This window comes from Alosa pseudoharengus, unplaced genomic scaffold (genome assembly GCF_046254945.1).
Source record: "Alosa pseudoharengus isolate Yale_2024_CS ecotype anadromous, Long Island Sound unplaced genomic scaffold, YU_APseudo_1.1 YU_APseudo_1.1_scf_23, whole genome shotgun sequence".
Classification (NCBI taxonomy): Eukaryota; Metazoa; Chordata; class Actinopteri; order Clupeiformes; family Clupeidae; genus Alosa; species Alosa pseudoharengus.
Genome location: NW_027468685.1, coordinates 11,044,303 through 11,061,671, shown reverse-complemented (window position 1 = coordinate 11,061,671; position 17,369 = coordinate 11,044,303). Strand labels below are relative to the sequence as shown.

At 45.8% G+C, this 17,369-nt stretch overlaps 1 protein-coding gene across 4 annotated transcripts in view; it reads left to right on the top strand.

Moving 5' to 3' along the window:
• Nucleotides 1-17,369, top strand: part of spire1a (spire-type actin nucleation factor 1a) — a 41,953-nt gene that overhangs the window by 10,668 nt on the left and 13,916 nt on the right. For 2 of the 4 annotated variants that reach the window (XM_076301417.1, XM_076301415.1), the window contains exons 3-6: nt 10,214-10,456; nt 13,030-13,155; nt 16,156-16,230; nt 16,330-16,494. In XM_076301417.1, coding sequence (XP_076157532.1) covers nt 10,214-10,456; nt 13,030-13,155; nt 16,156-16,230; nt 16,330-16,494 — 609 coding nt within the window. Of the gene's footprint in view, nt 1-10,213; nt 10,457-13,029; nt 13,156-16,155; nt 16,237-16,329; nt 16,495-17,369 lie in introns of all 4 variants that reach the window. The other 2 variants (XM_076301416.1, XM_076301414.1) reach the window with 1 other exon arrangement.

The window sequence follows — 17,369 nt, the reverse complement described above, 5'->3', positions numbered from 1 at the left end:
CTTCCTGTGTGAAATAGCCTTAGTTGCGGAAATGGCCTTAAATTAAACAAACAAACAAACTTCCTGTGTGTCAGCTACACCATAACTGTCTGCTGAAGTGCTGTATTGATCATCAGACAGCATGCGGTCCTTGGGCAGCATGCCAGCAGCCTCACTGGGCAGGGCCTGAGGTGAGAGTGACCCGTGGTCCCGACTCGTCCCCCGCTCCCAGCATGCATGCGTCTCCCGCAGATCAGTCGAATTTCTGCAGCCTGCTCGCCCTGCTTTTAGCACCAGTGTCACTGCCGGGTGGACACAAGACACACGTCAATAACACTGGCTTTGCTTTCTAGAGCAGGAAATATGAGCTTCCCGTCCCCAGGGATACCAGACTACTGATGTCATATCCCTCTGGGAGGATTGATGGCGTGCGTGCTACTAGTGTTTTCAACATGCAGCCCCCTATAGATGTTGTTGATGCTTCAGGATATTTTCCTCTTCACGAGCATCCAGTCTGAACTGAAGGGGATCTCTATAAATACCTATGGTACTTTTTAACCGAGATGCCTTTGAGTTAAATAGCTTTGTGCCGGGTTTTGGATGCGAGTCAATTCTCAGATGTAATCACATCCTCTCACAGGGACTCTGCAGCCACTGGGTGGAGAGTGGCTGTGTGTTTGTGCAGGATCTGACCCCACCTGCGAGCAGTCCTCATCCTCTTTGTCCTCCCCATGTAGGGAAGTCTTGCTTGTGGTTCACGTGAGCATCTTTCAGAGGTCTGCATTGGATGCAGTCCTGACCTACAGTAGTTCAGACAGACCACTTTAGGCATGAGCTGGCTTCATTCAGACAGTCTTAAAAGGTGGAAAGGAATGACAAATGGTGGTGGTGATTATAATTGAATATCCTGAATTTCCCCTTGGGGATCAATAAAGTATCTATCTATCTATCTATCTATCTAATTGTTGCTTGCTAAAAGAGTGAGCTCTGAGTTGCTCGCTAAAAGAGTGAGCTCAGAACCATAGTTCCATCATGTAAACTAAGGTTCAGACTATAGTTCCATTTTTCTGCAGGTCTGGACCAGCAGACAGAGCTCTCATGCAGTGGTTCACCACAGGACTGGCTGTCAATGTGGGTCTATTCAGTCACTCTTTTGCCTCCCGAGCATAGCTGCCATGTTCAAGTCGGCCACTGTGCTAGATGAGTTAATTTGGGAAATGCACTTTTGGGCTCAGCATCTCTCTGTGGCACTGTCTGAGTCTGTGTCCTCTCATCTCCCTCCCTGCCTCTTCCTCCATCTCTCACTTCCTCACTCCATCTCTCACTCCATCTCTCTCTCTTCCTCACTCCATCTCTCTCTCTTCCTCACTCCATCTCTCTCTCCATCTCTCTCTCTTCCTCACTCCATCTCTCTCTCTTCCTGACTCCATCTCTCTCTCTTCCTCACTCCATCTCTCTCTCTTCCTCACTCCATCTCTCTCTCCATCTCTCTCTCTTCCTCACTCCATCTCTCTCTCTTCCTGACTCCATCTCTCTCTCTCCCTCACTCCATCTCTCTCTTCCTCACTCCATCCCTCTCTTCCTTACTCCATCTCTCTCTCTCTTTCTCACTCCATCTCTCTCTCTCTTTCTCACTCCATCTCTCTCTCTCCCTCACTCCATCTCTCTCTCTTCCTCACTCCATCTCTCTCTCTCCCTCACTCCATCTCTCTTCCTCACTCCATCTCTCTCTTCCTCACTCCATCTCTCTCTCTCCCTCACTCCATCTCTCTCTCTCTCCCTCACTCCATCTCTCTCTCTCTTCCTCACTCCATCTCTCTCTCTCCCTCACTCCATCTCTCTCTTCCTCACTCCATCTCTCTCTTCCTCACTTCATCCCTCTCTGTCGGTCCTCCATCTCTAGGTTACGCAAGTGAGGAGAGAAGGTGCTGAACCCAGCCATTTTTCTGCCTTCAGTAATTTTCCATTTCAGAAACCTTCCTCTTAGTGAGGGTCATTTTTTTTTTTCACTTGCAGCGATTGAAGAGCTCTTTTCTAAAATGCTATAAATCCATCTCTGAAAGCTTTAATAAGTAATGTTATGTAATTATGTATTTCAGGTAATATCAATAAAAGGGCAGTTGTGTGTTTTAATTGAGTAAAGAGAAATCAAATAATAAAAGCCCAATTACAGTTCCACTGTAATTCCACTTTTTACATTTTTTAAAAACATTTTTTTTATGACAATTCATTAAAAGGGTGGATCTAGCATTTTGGAAACGAGCTCCTCAATTGCACCTACAGTTGCTACCTACTGTAGTGCTTTGTTATCTGAAGTGAAGTGGCCAGTCTGGCAAGGGCTGCTTTGGGACATGGGTGTCCTGAGCAGCAATGGCCCACTCAAGTGTAAGGCGTGTGCCAGGGTGTTCCTTTGTGTGCGGAACAGTGGCTTACCCCAGTGCTGTCTGAAGGGAACAAAGCATCCGCTGCACCAGAGTGGTCTGGCGGGCGTGTTGCGTAACATTCGTCTCTCTCTCTCTCTCGCACGCTCAGTCACACACTCTCCTACCGCACTGTCCATCCCTGCAGCCCAAACGCGTGTCTGGGTTCTCCTGTCACATCCCCCCCCCCCGCCGGCCAGACTAAGTGACTGGTCCGAACATTGAGCTCGTCCTCTGCTGGCTCAGCTGAAAGGCCCAGGGAGAGGAAGCGTAACTGACAGCTCTCGTTTAGCTCCGAGACCGACCTGCTCGGAGACGCTGGCAGCCAGAGCAGATTTAGCTCTGTGACTGGCCCTCGGATTGGAGGTGGCACATGAGGTCACCACCACTAGTGCAGCATGCTTTTGGAGTACCGTATTCTGTTTTTATGTTCTAGCGCAGCATGCTTTTGGAGTACCGTATTCTGTTTTTATGTTCTCCTCATGTCTTGTATTCTGGCTTTTGTTTTATTTATTTATTTATTTTATTTATTGGTTTATTTCATCGGGACCATGCATATTAATGAACATTGAATAAAAAACACCATGTAAAGAGTCTTGTTGAGAAGGTTCTTTGATTTGCTTATAAATGCAGAGCCTAACGAGTGTAGTCCTTGTGTTAGAGCAGGGGTTTTCAACTGATTGTACATTACATTACATTACATTACATTTGGCTGACGCATTTTTAACCAAAGTGACTAACATGGTTAACAGTTTAAGCTTTTTAAAGCAATTTTCTCAACAATTCTAGGACAATTAAAAAAAAAAAAAAAGGTCTAGTATTGTTCACCCTGATTGTGAACCAGGGACCACCATTCTGACTAATTACGCAATCCCAGGACTACCACTGAATAAAAATACTGATTCCCACAATAAAACTTCTGTACATTACTGAATCCATGGTCACGGACCACTAGTTGAAAACCCCTGTGTTAGAGTGTTCTATTTGCAAGAGGACCTTTTTTCAGATGCTAGGTCTGGAGTCATGGATCCCATGCACATGCCATGCTCTTACCTGCTGGTGTAAAGCACCTTTTATGGGTCCCTTATGTTTGCATGCGTGTCCCTTTGGACCTTTTTGTGTCATTGTGGTCAGTGAGGTGTAGATCTCCTCCTCCCATCTCTGAAGCTGTACTGTTCATTTAGGAAGAGGGAGTGAGGTGAACAGCCTGTGGTTGGGGTGAGGTAGAACAGTCTTTCGTGAAGCTGGACGCCTTACGCAAGCATTGTTTGCCCTGGATGGTCTCAATGGAGGGGAGTGAGGAACCAGTAATGCATAGGGCAGTTTTCACCACCCTCTGCCGTGCTTTTCCGGTCGGTGGCAGAGCAGTTGCCATACCATACTGTGTCACGGTTGCAGTAGCATTGCATGTGTTATTGTTACTGTCGGCTGGGTCTAATGTACAGTATGGGGCCAATAGACCAATTTCACAGTGTCCAGGTGTCCGGCCTCATTGATGTTAATGATGCCTTAATTGGCAGGGTAAAACGTCTTCCTGTTTCTGTCTTTCCTGTGGACTTTTCTTTTGCTGTCTATGGGACAGTGCTCTTCCACAGGAAGTTGATTTACACAGTGGCCCCATCTTGTGAAATGGGCCAATTGGCACTTCCCTCCTCTGGATGTCTGGTCATGCCATTTGGTTTGGCATCATATGTGCATACAAGCTGACTGCAGCTTCGCTGGTAAGAGGGATCCGGTCTCCATAGAAACACAACCTCACAAACGCTTGTTATTTACAAGAAGACTGTTATTTACAAGAAGTCAAATGGGTACCCAGTAATTTGGGTAATCATTCTCCCATTCCCAAACTCCGTTGGATAGAGTGCAGGTTTTTTTGTTGACTAGGATGGCCAAACAGACCAAAAGTCTTGAAAATCATACTGTATGTATGTCAGTGATTCCCAGAAAATTGAATTCCATTTGTGGTGGTTGGTTTGCAGAATTAACTTGAATGCAACAGTTTTTAACAAATTAGCACAGCGTGGTTATGATGCTAACCAGATTTGAGCACAATTTAGTACAACCTGGAAAATCATTGTGTGGTGGTCAATGTTGATATTGTGGTGGGCCGCCACAAATAAGTCAATGTATGGGAAACACTGTATGTAGAAAAGGGTGAAGCCATGTGTTTGTTTGCTGATGTGTGTATATATATAAGTATATATATACATCAGGGAGGGAGCCATGTGTTTGTTTGCTGATGTATCTGTTTCTAGCTTCATCTCGGCCCTGTACTCTGTTTGCAGTCAGCAAGGCTTCCATTGAGGGGGTTGATGAACAGGTGTGAATAAGGGATAAATAAGTGATGAAACACAGGGCCCATCTGAGTGTCTGAGTCCCAGTGTGTCATGAGAGGACCACCCCCCCCCCCCCCCCCCCATTAATCAAGCTCTGCCATACTGAAGGCCAAACACCTCTGTTCTTCTCTGGCATCGAAACAGGATTTCCTCCATGTTCATACAGCTATAATGTGATCACTATTGATCGCCTGCTTATTGAAGCATGAGCTGCTGTTGTTGTTGTTGTTGTTGGTGTGTGTGTGTGTGTGTGTGTGTGTGTGTGTGTGGGAGACGTTATGCTGTATTTTATGTCATGCACTGAGGAGCAGTTCAGAGATGCACACATGTGCCACTGAACGTGCGTGCACGTGCATTGGAACTTCATTACAGATCATGTGTTTGTATATCAGTGACAGGAAGAGTGTTTATACACACACACACACACACACACATGCACACGCTAGACTGGAAAGCTAGACATGAGGCACAGCTTTGATGATTCGGCATAAACTCTGGGCCAGTTTGTCAGGGTCTACTCAAAGGGATTCTCATGCTGAAACAATTTAATAGAGCCTAGAGAGACACTGTAGAGAGAGCTTGCAATTTTCCCAGTCTTGCCAAAACTAATCTTCACAAAGCGTCTGTTGCTCTTTCTCCTGGAAGTGCTTAGAGTATTTACTCAGTCATGTAAAACGAGCTATTGGCTACAAGTGGGGCGTTTAAACGTGAGTGGGTTTAAATGAAGTGGCTACCTAAAGTTTAAGGAATTTATTATTAACTGTAGTTATTCCAGAGACCTCAAGTGGGGCATTTAGACGTGAGTGGGTTTAAATGAAGTGGCTCCCTAAACTGTAAGGGATTAATTATTAACTGTAGTTCTTCCAGAGACCTCAGAATTCTTGAATGTTTCGTTCTTAAGAGTAAGTTAGGAATACATTAGCTCGTCTGACATTGGAATGTACTGAGTAGGGCAGCCTTTGGTTTCCAGGTAACTCTGCTCACATAATGATTTGTCATGAGTTTCCACTTGCGAAAATTGTGATGTCAGATGGCGCTCGGGCGTGGAACCTTCTGCTGCAGAATTCAAGGAAAACAGTGTTGCTCGGCGTTACAGAGAAAAGTCACCGCTGCCGCTGTGAGCCCAGAGCGAGTTCAGCTACGCATGAGGCAATGGCGCGGTGCTCAGAGAGTCGTCAGACATCATCTGCTCACATGACCGAGCACAGACACACTTTTCTCCTCTGAATGCCAAGGAGTGGACTGCGTGTTTGTTGTAGGACTGTTATGTAAACGCGCGGGGGGAGGCATTGGCAGACCCCTAGTGCTGCGCATCCTTCCGCCACAGCTGTGTGTGTGTGTGTGTGTGTGTGTGTGTGTGTGTGTGTGTGTGTGTGTGTGTGTGCGTGTGTGTGTGTGTACGTGTGTGTGTGTGTACGTGTGTGTGTGTGTGTGTGTCCGACGGTGATGTCATGTGAACGGTGCTTACAGGCTCATGCCTTGAGTCTCCTCTTTGTGTTGTTCCTCTGCAGCATAAGGACGAGCATGTGTATGTGTGTTCAGTCGATCAAAACAACCACACGCACACAAACGCCACAGTGGATACTGAACAGAGTTTGATGCAGACTTTGTTGTTGATCCCTTGTTACTAGTGGGATGTTACTCTGGGATGTTACTGAAATTAAATGCTGGTTAGCTACAAGTCATACCCATAAAGTTTCCATTCGACCTGGTTATTTGAACATTTTAATGACCTTTTCACAATACAGATGACATTTAGATGGGCTTTGGCTGTCCCAGTTCTGGATAACATGAAAGGGAGGCCCCATTGAGCTCCTGGGACTCTGTGTGTCTTTGTCCTGGGCAAGTATGTTTCTCCTCCGGGGTGTGAAGAGCATGTTTGCATCTCTGCTCCTCCGTCAGCTCTTCCTGACCTCGTCAGCTGAGCCTCCTGCCGTCGTCCTCCCCTCCCTACATCCTCATGCCTCACAAGTCACAAGCCTCCAAATGAGATTGTGATGCGTAATTGGAGAGAAGTCCATCCATCTCTCTCTCATTCTCTGTTCTCTCTCTCTTTCTCTCATTCTCTCATTCTCTCTCTCGTTCTCTGTTCTCTCTCTCTTTCTCTCATTCTCTCTCTCTCTCTCTCTCTCTCTCTCTCTCTCTCTCTCTCTCTCTCTCTCTCTCTCTCTCTCTCTCTCTCTCTCTCTCTCTCTCTCTCTGTCTCTGTCTCTGTCTCTGTCTCTGTCTCTGTCTCTGTCTCTGTCTCTCTCTCTGTCTCTCTGGACTTTGGGTTAACTCCTGAGTTGTGGGAGCGTCTACAGGGATGTACAGGATTTCCATTCTGTCTGCAAGAGAATTCTCTCAGCGTTACCCAGTAGTGCCCTCTGGCAAACAACAAATCAAGATGTAGAGAGATAGTTGTGCCTGCACTTCTTCAAATATGTATCTAATGACACAATGTTCTCAATGTTTACTCTCTGGATTCCCACGTTTAAGGAATTTGGTGAATAGATAGAGGAATAAAATAGACTACATAGAGGAATGAAGATCTGTGTGTTAATCATGTGGTTCTAAATTGTTTGGAGGAATTGCCATGTGTGCCATGTGGAGATATTATAGTGTGTTTGAGTGTGCGCTTGTGTACGTGTGCGCTTGTGTGCGTGTGTGTTTGAGTGTGTGTTTGAGTGTGCACTTGTGTGCGTGTGTGCTTGTGTGTGCTTGGGTGTGAGGGCTTTGTGTGTGTGTGTGTGCTTGGGTGTGTGTGTGAGCACACAAGAGCACAGGAGAGAGGTGTTTTCCCTGTGGAGGTCTTCAGATTCCCAGGCTCCCCTGAGCCAAATCTGCTCATGTGTCTCCTTGTCGGCGTCGATCTTGGAGTCAGGCGATCCTGTTCCCGCTCATCCATTCACTGCTGTGGGAACGCTGGCCTTTCGCCCGCCTCTGAAGATCTTTGTCCGGCTGCTGGCACTCACAGAGTGCCCTGGCTCTTAATTCCACTTCTAGTGGCAGTCTCGGACAGAGTGCCTTACCTCCCCGACTCCTCAAAGGGCCGATGGCGTGCCAGGCCCTCTAAGATGGTTCTGCTGTCCTTGGGTGGTATTAATGGATGTGATATTGGTCTTTTCTGTCAGAGGCAGAACCCCCCCCCCGCAGTACTCCTAACAGAAGACCTAACATGTGTACAGCTGTTACATAAACTGCCCCCGCTGCCCATAAACCCTCTGCTGTAAGGTAATTTACTGCAGAAAGGACAGTGGATGGTGAGATTGAAAGCTTGGAAGAGGTCAAAGGTTTCTCATGGTAGTGTCCTTCATGGAGATCTATCAAAGGCATTAACATTATTTATTGATGGTAGTGCTTAAATGCACATTGTATTTGTTTTTTTTTAAACTGTTTTGAAAGCTCTGAAATGCTTGACGTCTGATATAATTGCTGTAAACATTATGGCGCAGTCTCCAAAGAAGCTCAGTATAACTGTGGTTGGTGCTGATGCTGATGTGAGTATTTAATGTTGATGGGAATGGCTGAAATTCAAACTGCACTCTCATGCAGCGTCTTGATTAAGCTTCAAGTAGTAGTGAATTTACAGGCGCCAACCTCTTCTTAAGCTTAATGCTGGTGTGTGTGTGTTAAGATAAGAATCCTTGAGTCTCCTGAAGATAAGACTTATTTTCGATCTCCAATCTCTGGGGAAAATGAAATTATTAACATTATTTTAAACTCTTGTCCAGACCAACATTACACAGTGGCCCATCTCTGGTCAAAGCTGTTTTAGGTCTTCAATTGTGTTAGCTGTAATTGAAGGCTCGTCGCTGGCCGGTGTGGTTTGTTTTTTTAAGGGGTTATGCCAGTCTGCGGGACTCATGCATTGGCACTGTTCCTCAACATGGCTTCTTTGACATTGTATTGTTGCGTCTCTATCCGGCCAGTCCTACCACCATGCCGCTGCTCACGTCTGGAGGGTTGAATTGAGTTACGGAATTGAGTGGAGCCTGGGAGCACCATTCCATAGTGCGCCAGTGATGATTTCAGAGACAGAGAGGGCCTTTGTGTGTGTACGAACATCTGGGCACATGAGGATGAGCTAGGTCCAGTCTGCTGGTCTAAACAGTGAATTGTCAGGTTTTGTTGTCGTTCCCCCCCCCCCCCCCCCCCCTTGCTTCAGGCCCCTTGTTTCTCAGTTCTCAACATCAAGAAGCCACATGATGGTGCGTCATGGCAATAGTATTTACAATACTCACTGTTGGGAGGTCACTGAATTCAGACAACAGGCAGTTGAGTGATGCACACTCTTGGTAGGCCTGTTCTTATCCTCCATCTCCCGGTCATGTTGTCTCAGGAGAGAACCACCACATAATAGATGTTGCAGTAGAGTGATGATGACAAGCATTTAATAAGAGGCATCATAGATGTGTGACCGTTTAAAAAAAAGGAAAGTCCTCCTCCATCATAGATGTGTGATGACTCGGCACAGGACTGTGAGGATGTTTTCATTGATGAAAGTGCTCTCTGAGTGTCACTGCACCACACGTGAGCCATTGTAGCTCAGTAAGATGGTATAGTATATAAGTATATTTACTCTTTTGATCCCTTGAGGGAAATTTGGTCTCATTTGGTCACATTTATCCCAATCCGTGAATTAGTGAAACACAGTCAGCACACAGTGAGGTGAAGCACACACTAATCCCGACGCAGTGAGCTGCCTGCTACAGCGGCGCTCGGGGAGCAGTGAGGGTTTAGGTACCTTGCTCAAGGGCACTTCAGCTGTTCCTACTGGTTGGGGTTCGAACTGGCAACCCTTCGGTTACAAGTCCGAAGCGCTAACCAGTAGGCCACGGCTGCCCCCACATGAGATGGTCTCATGTGCAGTCCTGCTCTTTGGTCATGGACTATGTGGTTTGGGTTCTGTCTGAACACATTTAGAGACCTCTCTTCAAGTCATGGGACCAAAGAATTTCATAAAGAACTGCCCCGAAAGCACCTTGGAACTGTGTAGTTTAATCTTGTCGCAGCATGCCGTGGCTGTCTTCTCATCAGTAATGAGTGGGAAATGCCTTAAGTGAAAACATTATGTTTGTTCATACCTGTTTGACTTAAGCGGTGTTTGTGATGTGTTTGTCATATGACTGTCATTTGTTCATAGTCAAATCATAGATTACTGAGAATTAACCAAATGTCAAACAATGTACAATGTCCATGTCCAATATACATAACAATGTACAATGTCCATGTCCAATATACATAACAATGTACAATGTCCATGTCCAATATACATAACAATGTACAATGTCCATGTCCAATATACATAACAATGTACAATGTCCATGTCCAATATACATGTACGTTTGTTACATGTTTATACATGTTTTTTTTTCTCTTTTTTTTTTTTTCCTTTTATATTCTAATCTCTTGCGATCATGAGTTGGCTTGCTGAGGAGTAGAACATGTGTTTTAATGCATCGGGTGGTGTTCTGTTGCTTATGTTTTCTCTTGCAGATCATCGAGTCCCTGGGCATCATGATTTACAAGGCCCTGGACTACGGCCTGAAGGAGAACGAGGAGCGTGAGCTGAGCCCACCTCTTGAGCGCCTCATCGATCTCATGACTAACATGGCCGAGAACGAGGCAGAGAAAGACCCCTGCCCCGACGAAGGTTACGAGGCCACGGAGGAGGAGGATGAGGGCGAGGAAGATCTGGCCGGTGTCTGCAACATCCGAGGCTACCGTGACGTTTTGGAGGTGAGTGATGAGCGATGCTGTAAGGATGTTGGTTTAAAATGCATGCGTCTGTTCCATACAAGCAGGATCAAAAAAATAAGCTGTATGGAGATCCAAATCCAACAGCAAAGCTACTGCCACCCTCACAGAAGTTTGTGTGCTGAAAAAGAAGACCGAATCTCGATCAATATGAGCTCTTGATTCTCCCATGTGAGGTTTACCCTTCGTACAGACCTGAACTGTGCAGAGTAAATCAGAGTAGAGATTTATGAGGAAACAATAATTATGTTGCTCATTATGTTAGTGACCATGACATTTGGAAGCCTTTTCAATCCTTAGCATAAAGTCTTTGAATCGCCTTACCATAAGTAGTTTCTTACAGACAATAACTGTATTGCTCCCTCCCCTTATTTTTAGCAGTTACGTAAGTAATACTTGCTAAGAGGTGCATTTCCACCACTCTGTTGTTGGCTATTCCGCTTTAAACCTCTATCGTTCCTCAGACATCCTACAGTATATGTAAGCAGCTTTAGGTTGAGCTAGCGGCCTGTTTATGTGGTAATCTGTATGAGTAGCCTACAGTAAAAGAGAAATCCCTTTATGAAACCAGGCCTGAATCTGATGGCGATGGTATTGGACACTGTATGTTATGAATGCAGCAGATGTATGGTTTGGTCCAGGTGTATTGGTGTGGGAACAGCTGATTTAGATGGTTTTGCTACGTGGTCCTGATTAAGTAAGTATAAGTATATATACTCTTTTGATCCCGTGAGGGAAATTTGGTCTCTGCATTTATCCCAATTCCGTGAATTAGTGAAACACACCCAGCACACAGTGAACAGTGAGGGGTTAGGTGCCTTGCTCAAGGGCACTTCAGCCGTGGCCTACTGGTCGGGGTTCGAACCGGCAACCCTCCGGTTACAAGTCCGAAGCGCTAACCAGTAGGCCACGGCTGCCCCCTGGCTGCGCCCTGATTACGTGGCCAACACTCTGTGCTAGCTGTACAGTTGCTGTGGTTAGCTATTAGATCATTCCTATGGAGGGGTTGTGTCCTCCTCTGGGTTCCCGGGGTCAAATGAGGTGTGTGTGTGTGTGTGTGTGTGTGTGTGCGTGTGCGTGCGCGTGCGCGCGCTGTGTTTGGGCAAAGGACGTGATATTCATTGTGTGTGTGTGTTTTAGCAGACCGCCTGTGTAGCGCTGTGAGGTATGAGGGGAGTGAACTGAATTTGAGCATTTGACTGGAAATAAGCTACCGGAGGGGGGGGGGGTTTCTGTCCTTTAGGGAGCGCTCTCTCTCTCTGTCTCTGTCTCTCTCTCTCTCTCTCTCTCTCTCTCTCTCTCTCTCTCTCTCTCTTTCTCTTTCTTTTCTCTCTCTCTCTCTCTCTCCGTCATCCTCCAGGGCTCTTTCTCTTTCTGACGGACTGCATATCTACCCGTTTCACTCACTCTCCTACACATCAGTCTTCGTCTGGCTGTTCTTGGTGAAAAGCTTTATTTAAATGAACTCTTTTTGTCTGTGTCAATCGGTCTCTTTACATTTCTGTCAACACTAAGGTTCATGTCACCAAACAGGGAACTCGGTGCCTAACAGAGGCGTCTAGTGAGACCGGTTTTCTTTATTTAACTCGTTAGCTGTTCTCTTTTTTTCCCTCTCTTGGCATCATTCTGCATTGTCATTGCTTTAGGGGAAAGAATGTGATTGTTGACACCGGCACTATTCATTCCACGGCAGGGTGGGTCTGGGAGGGTGTCGCAGCAGAAATGTTATTCGGCAGGTTTCAATCCTGGCAGGTCAGGGTAATGTGACTTTATGCCTGCATCAGGCATGTGGCTGCTTTGTTCCTCTTGAGCTGGTCAGAATGTTTATGCTTGTCCATCATACCTCATCAGGGATGGGCCGCCACAGGCATCTGTCTGAAACATGTGCAAGGCATGATGGGTGATCTGTGTGCTCATCTAAATGGTGTCTTAAGCCCCTCCTATTTGCCCGGTCCAACACCTTAACATGCATGTGCAATTTTTTTGTGTCTTACATACTTTTGAAATGACTCGTATAATATTTATTTCTTCAGGTTGAACAGGGTCATAAGAATGATTACTAATCAATGAATGAACCAAAAAATTACTATCTACTTGTTTTAGAACATTAATGTAACCAACCAACAGCACTGTCTTAACCTGTAATTGAAAAGGAAACACTTTAACACTTAATAGACCCCTGTCCTTAGCTGTTTAACCAGAAAGACTTGCAGACTTATGCTAAAGAATGAGGCACTGTTTCCTGGTTACGTGTTTTAGAATATTGTCACCTTTATTGATCATGCTGGTGAAATAGTAGGGCAACAGCCCAATACTAAAGTAATTGTTGGTCAATGAACGAAGCACTGAATTTGAAAGAAATGAATGAAATTGTCCAATGCAATTGTCTGCGAGATGAATAAATGTATATGAATGTATGCAATCACCTTGGACTGACACATTATATCTAGAAGGCAGTACCATTCAGGCATGGCCGTTAGTTAAGTTAGATGTCTACAAACGCCATAGGATCTGAATGGCTCACAACCAGTTGACAAAGTCTCTTTCCCCTTCAGCTGTGCACATCCCACCTGCCCAGTCCCTCCGATGCCCCCAACCACTACCAGGCCGTGTGCCGCGCTCTCTACGCAGAGACCAGGGAGCTGCGCACCTTTCTGGAGAAGATCAAGAGTGCCAAGGAGGTAAGATGCATGTGAAGGCACTTCAAGGTGTCTGTGTGTGTCTGTGTGTGTGTGTCTGTCTGTGTGTGTGTCTGTCTGTGTGTGTGTGTGTGTGTGTCTGTCTGTGTGTGTGTGTGTCTGTGTGTGTGTGTCTGTCTGTCTGTCTGTGTGTCTGTCTGTCTGTCTGTGTGTCTGTCTGTCTGTGTGTGTCTGTCTGTGTGTGTCTGTCTGTCCGTGTGTCTGTCTGTCCGTGTGTCTGTCTGTGGTTTTCGTGACACACACACACACCCTTCTAGACACAAGCTCTGGAATGGGCACAGTCTCTGGCCTGGAGGCTGTAGGCAGACGCTTGTAGGACAGGCCATATCTTTGTTCTTGGTTGAAATGTTTCTAAGGATGAACTATTCTCTCAAGAGTCAAGAGATGAGCATCAGTTCTTTGGCACTGCTAATCCAATTTAGAGAACTGATGCGTGATGAAATTGTTTTTGTTGTGTCTTTGCTGTATTGGTTCCCAAGAAGACAACGTACTGGGCCTGTCTGTGAAAATCAGGCTGGCATTTATAGACACTGGTTCAGAGGCTGTTTTTGTTGAGATCTCCGTACTGTTGAAAAGACAGAGTTGAGGCAGTGAGTGAGTCATGGATGAAGTCAAGTCAAGTCAAGTCGGCTTTTATTGTCAATTCTTTACATGCACTGGTCATACAAAGAATTGAAATTTCGTTTCTTACTTTCCCATGCAGACATAGACATACTTTAAATACAGACATAGACAATAAACATTAAATTAAAGTGCGAGACTGAATATAGAACATACATCAAAAATAGAAATATAGGACATATATAAAAAAAATAGACTGAGGGAAGCATGCAAATGATTCGTTCCTCCCACCTCCACCCGCCAGGCAGGACAACTACAGTCTCATTCAGTCTCCTCCTCAGTGCCAGGGTTAATGGCTGGAGTATTTGTGCAGCTCTGTAAAGGACTCTGGGTTGAGCATCTATCGCCTGTGCTCCAGTTAGTCATAACTACATACCAGAGACATGTTAAATATAGATATATGATTAGCATAATCCCTGCAACTGTATTGTATTGTATTGTGTTGTGTTGTGTTCTATTGTGTTGTAAGTAGTGTTGGGTTACAGATGGTTTGTACATTATTTTGGTACATTCCAGTGTCTCATCCAGCCTGTTCATGTTAGCGTCATGTGTCGGTCACTGGACAGGATCACACACCTTGCTGTTCTTGGTGTCCAGTTGTTAATCCCCGTCTCACTGCCTTTACTTTACCCTGGCTGGCCCGAGGGATTGGCAAATAGTCGTGTCCCCTCCCCCACTGTCTTTTCCTCAGAGAGAGATCAGCTGTGGCAGCGTCACAACACATCTTTAAACGAGCAACATGCTTCACATACATTGCTACCCTTATACCCCTAAGGGACCTGAAATGATGGATGTGTCTTTAAGTTTAAGTTTGAGTTTAAGTCTTAAGTGTCTGTTGCTATGGCACCCTCCAGGTGGTTCATGTTTTCAGTGAGTTTATCCTCCCTCAGTATCACTGTTACTTCATCCTGTGAAACATAGGAGATGTGGGCCGCAACCACCAGCGGAGCGCCTTTAAAAACAAGGCCTGCAGCAACATGACTCATGCGGTGCAGTTTTGCTGAGGGATTTAAGCATCCTTAAGAGGGTTGCATCAGCTGCTGGAACCTGAATAAAAATCACACAGCCAGGTTAAAACACACACACACACACACGCACATCCGCACACACACACACATGCGCGTATGCGCGCGCACACACACACACACACCTCTAGGTACTTGTGGTCCAGCCAGATTAAATGTGACTACTGGCACTTGTTCGACTGCAGCGCTGCGTGGCTCTCTGCATCAGGGCTGTGGCATTGAGTTGGACGTGTCTGAATGTAGTAGAGGATTTAGCTGGAGCAGCTTATGTAATGTACAGCTACAGAGAGTGCCTGATTGAGAGGCTGCAGTAAGGAGATTAGTCTGTCAGAGGCTGCACATACGGTCCTCCATGCCTGCTAGGTAGTCTCTTTTAGTGTAGACTTAATAGTCCATTAATGAATACAACTCTGGCCAGAGTATGGATGCCACAGGTAGAGGGGTTGGCACGCTGGCATCAGTGGTACTGTCCAAGTGCGTCATCAGTCTCTTCTCTCCTCGTGTGTTGTTGTGTATATAAATAAACTCCCTGCTGGTGTGAGAATGTGCTTACGTGGTGTGTGTGTGTGTGTAAAGCAATCCACAAGAGAATATGAGAAGACCGAGTCAACGGAGCTCCCAGCATCCTCACTGTGCTTTGATCAGAGCGTGACTGACAATGATCGGCGTTGATGGTGTCATGTTGCCGATGTTTCTGGATTAATCAAAGACCCAAATGCGCGCAAACACATTCTTTTTTGGAATGTGTGAAGAAGGGTTCTCATTAACTTAATGTGTTTGAGAGAACAGCCTAGAGATGAATGGCAGTATTTTTTTTTTTTGTCCTTCTCTTTATTATTTTATTGAAGAGATGCACACAGAGCTTTAATAAATGACGAGTAAAGAGCCATTTGTGTTTGATTTAACAGTTCTGCCATGCGATGTTAACAGAGTGTCCACAAATACTTTAGAATTGTGATGACCTGTTGGGCTAGAACTTTCATGAAGCACTCTAGCACCACAGTAGTAAGATACAGTAGCCAGCTATTGGTGTAGTGGATTCCCCTGTCCCTGTTGTGACCCAAAAGCTGGATGACCCCGTGCCCATGTCCCCGTGCCTTCCTGGCAGAATTGACCGTTGTAAAAGGGCTGCCCATTGATTGTCTCCTACACAGATGGTCGATGCCATCAGTCTGACGCCCGCCTGCACGAGATGCAATCAATTTACACACAGGCCGGCCCAAATTTGTGTGTGTGTGTGTGGCCTCCAAAGTGTATGACTCTGTGATGAAAACAGTTTCTATCTTTGTTAGATTTGTACAGTAGTCATGTTTGTTTTTTCCTTTCGTCTTGGAAGAACCTGCGGAAGATGGAGGGAGATGCCCCAGACGAGCCAGCCAGAGACCTGAATGAGCTGCAGAATGCTGACTGGGTAAATGTAAATGTTTGTATGCACACACACACACACTTAAAAAAGACCAATGGATCATCAATTAAGTGTGTGTGTGTGTGTGTGTGTGTGTGTGTGTAGGCTCGTTTCTGGGTCCAGGTGATGCGAGACTTGCGTCACGGGGTGAAGCTGAAAAAGGTTCAGGAGCGCCAGTACAACCCGCTGGCCATTGAGTTCCAGCTCACGCCCTACGAGATGCTCATGGACGACATCCGCTCCAAACGCTACAAACTGCGGAAAGTTATGGTGGGTGCATACAAACACACACACACGCATACAAACACACACACACACACACACACACACACACACACACACACACACGCATGCAAACACACACACACACACACACGCATACAAACACACACACACACACGCATACAAACACACACACACACACACACACACACGCATACAAACACACACACGCATACAAACACACACACGCATACAAACACACACACACACACACACGCATACAAACACACACACACACACACACGCATACAAACACACACACACACACACACACACACACGCGCGCATACAAACACACACACACACACACACACACACACACACACACACACGCATACACGCATACAAACACACACACACACACACACACACACACACACACACACACACGCATACAAACACACACACACACACACACACACACGCATACAAACACACACGCATACACACACACACACGTGTGTGCACACGTCCCCTCACTGACTTCACCACTGCGGGTTGGTGCTATTGGTTGATGGGTCCTGCTATTTGAGTAGAACATTTACCAAATATGGCTATGTAATATGCCTATTGAGAAACATACTCTTGTTGGTATGATATTAATATACATTGATCACCTCATGGTCTACACGGTGCAATGTATGTTTACTTGCTAGTCACGGATTTCTCGTGTCCCTCAGAGGAATGATGCCGGAACACTCTAGAACACCCCGGTGATATCCAGGCACCAGGGATTTCATTCTGTATCTCTCTCGCTTTATCTGCCACTTTGTTTATTAAAAGAAGGAAATGATTTGAGTTTTTTTATATTGAAAAGCCACAGGCACCCACAGGTTATGAAAACTATTTTTAGGTTTTTCCAT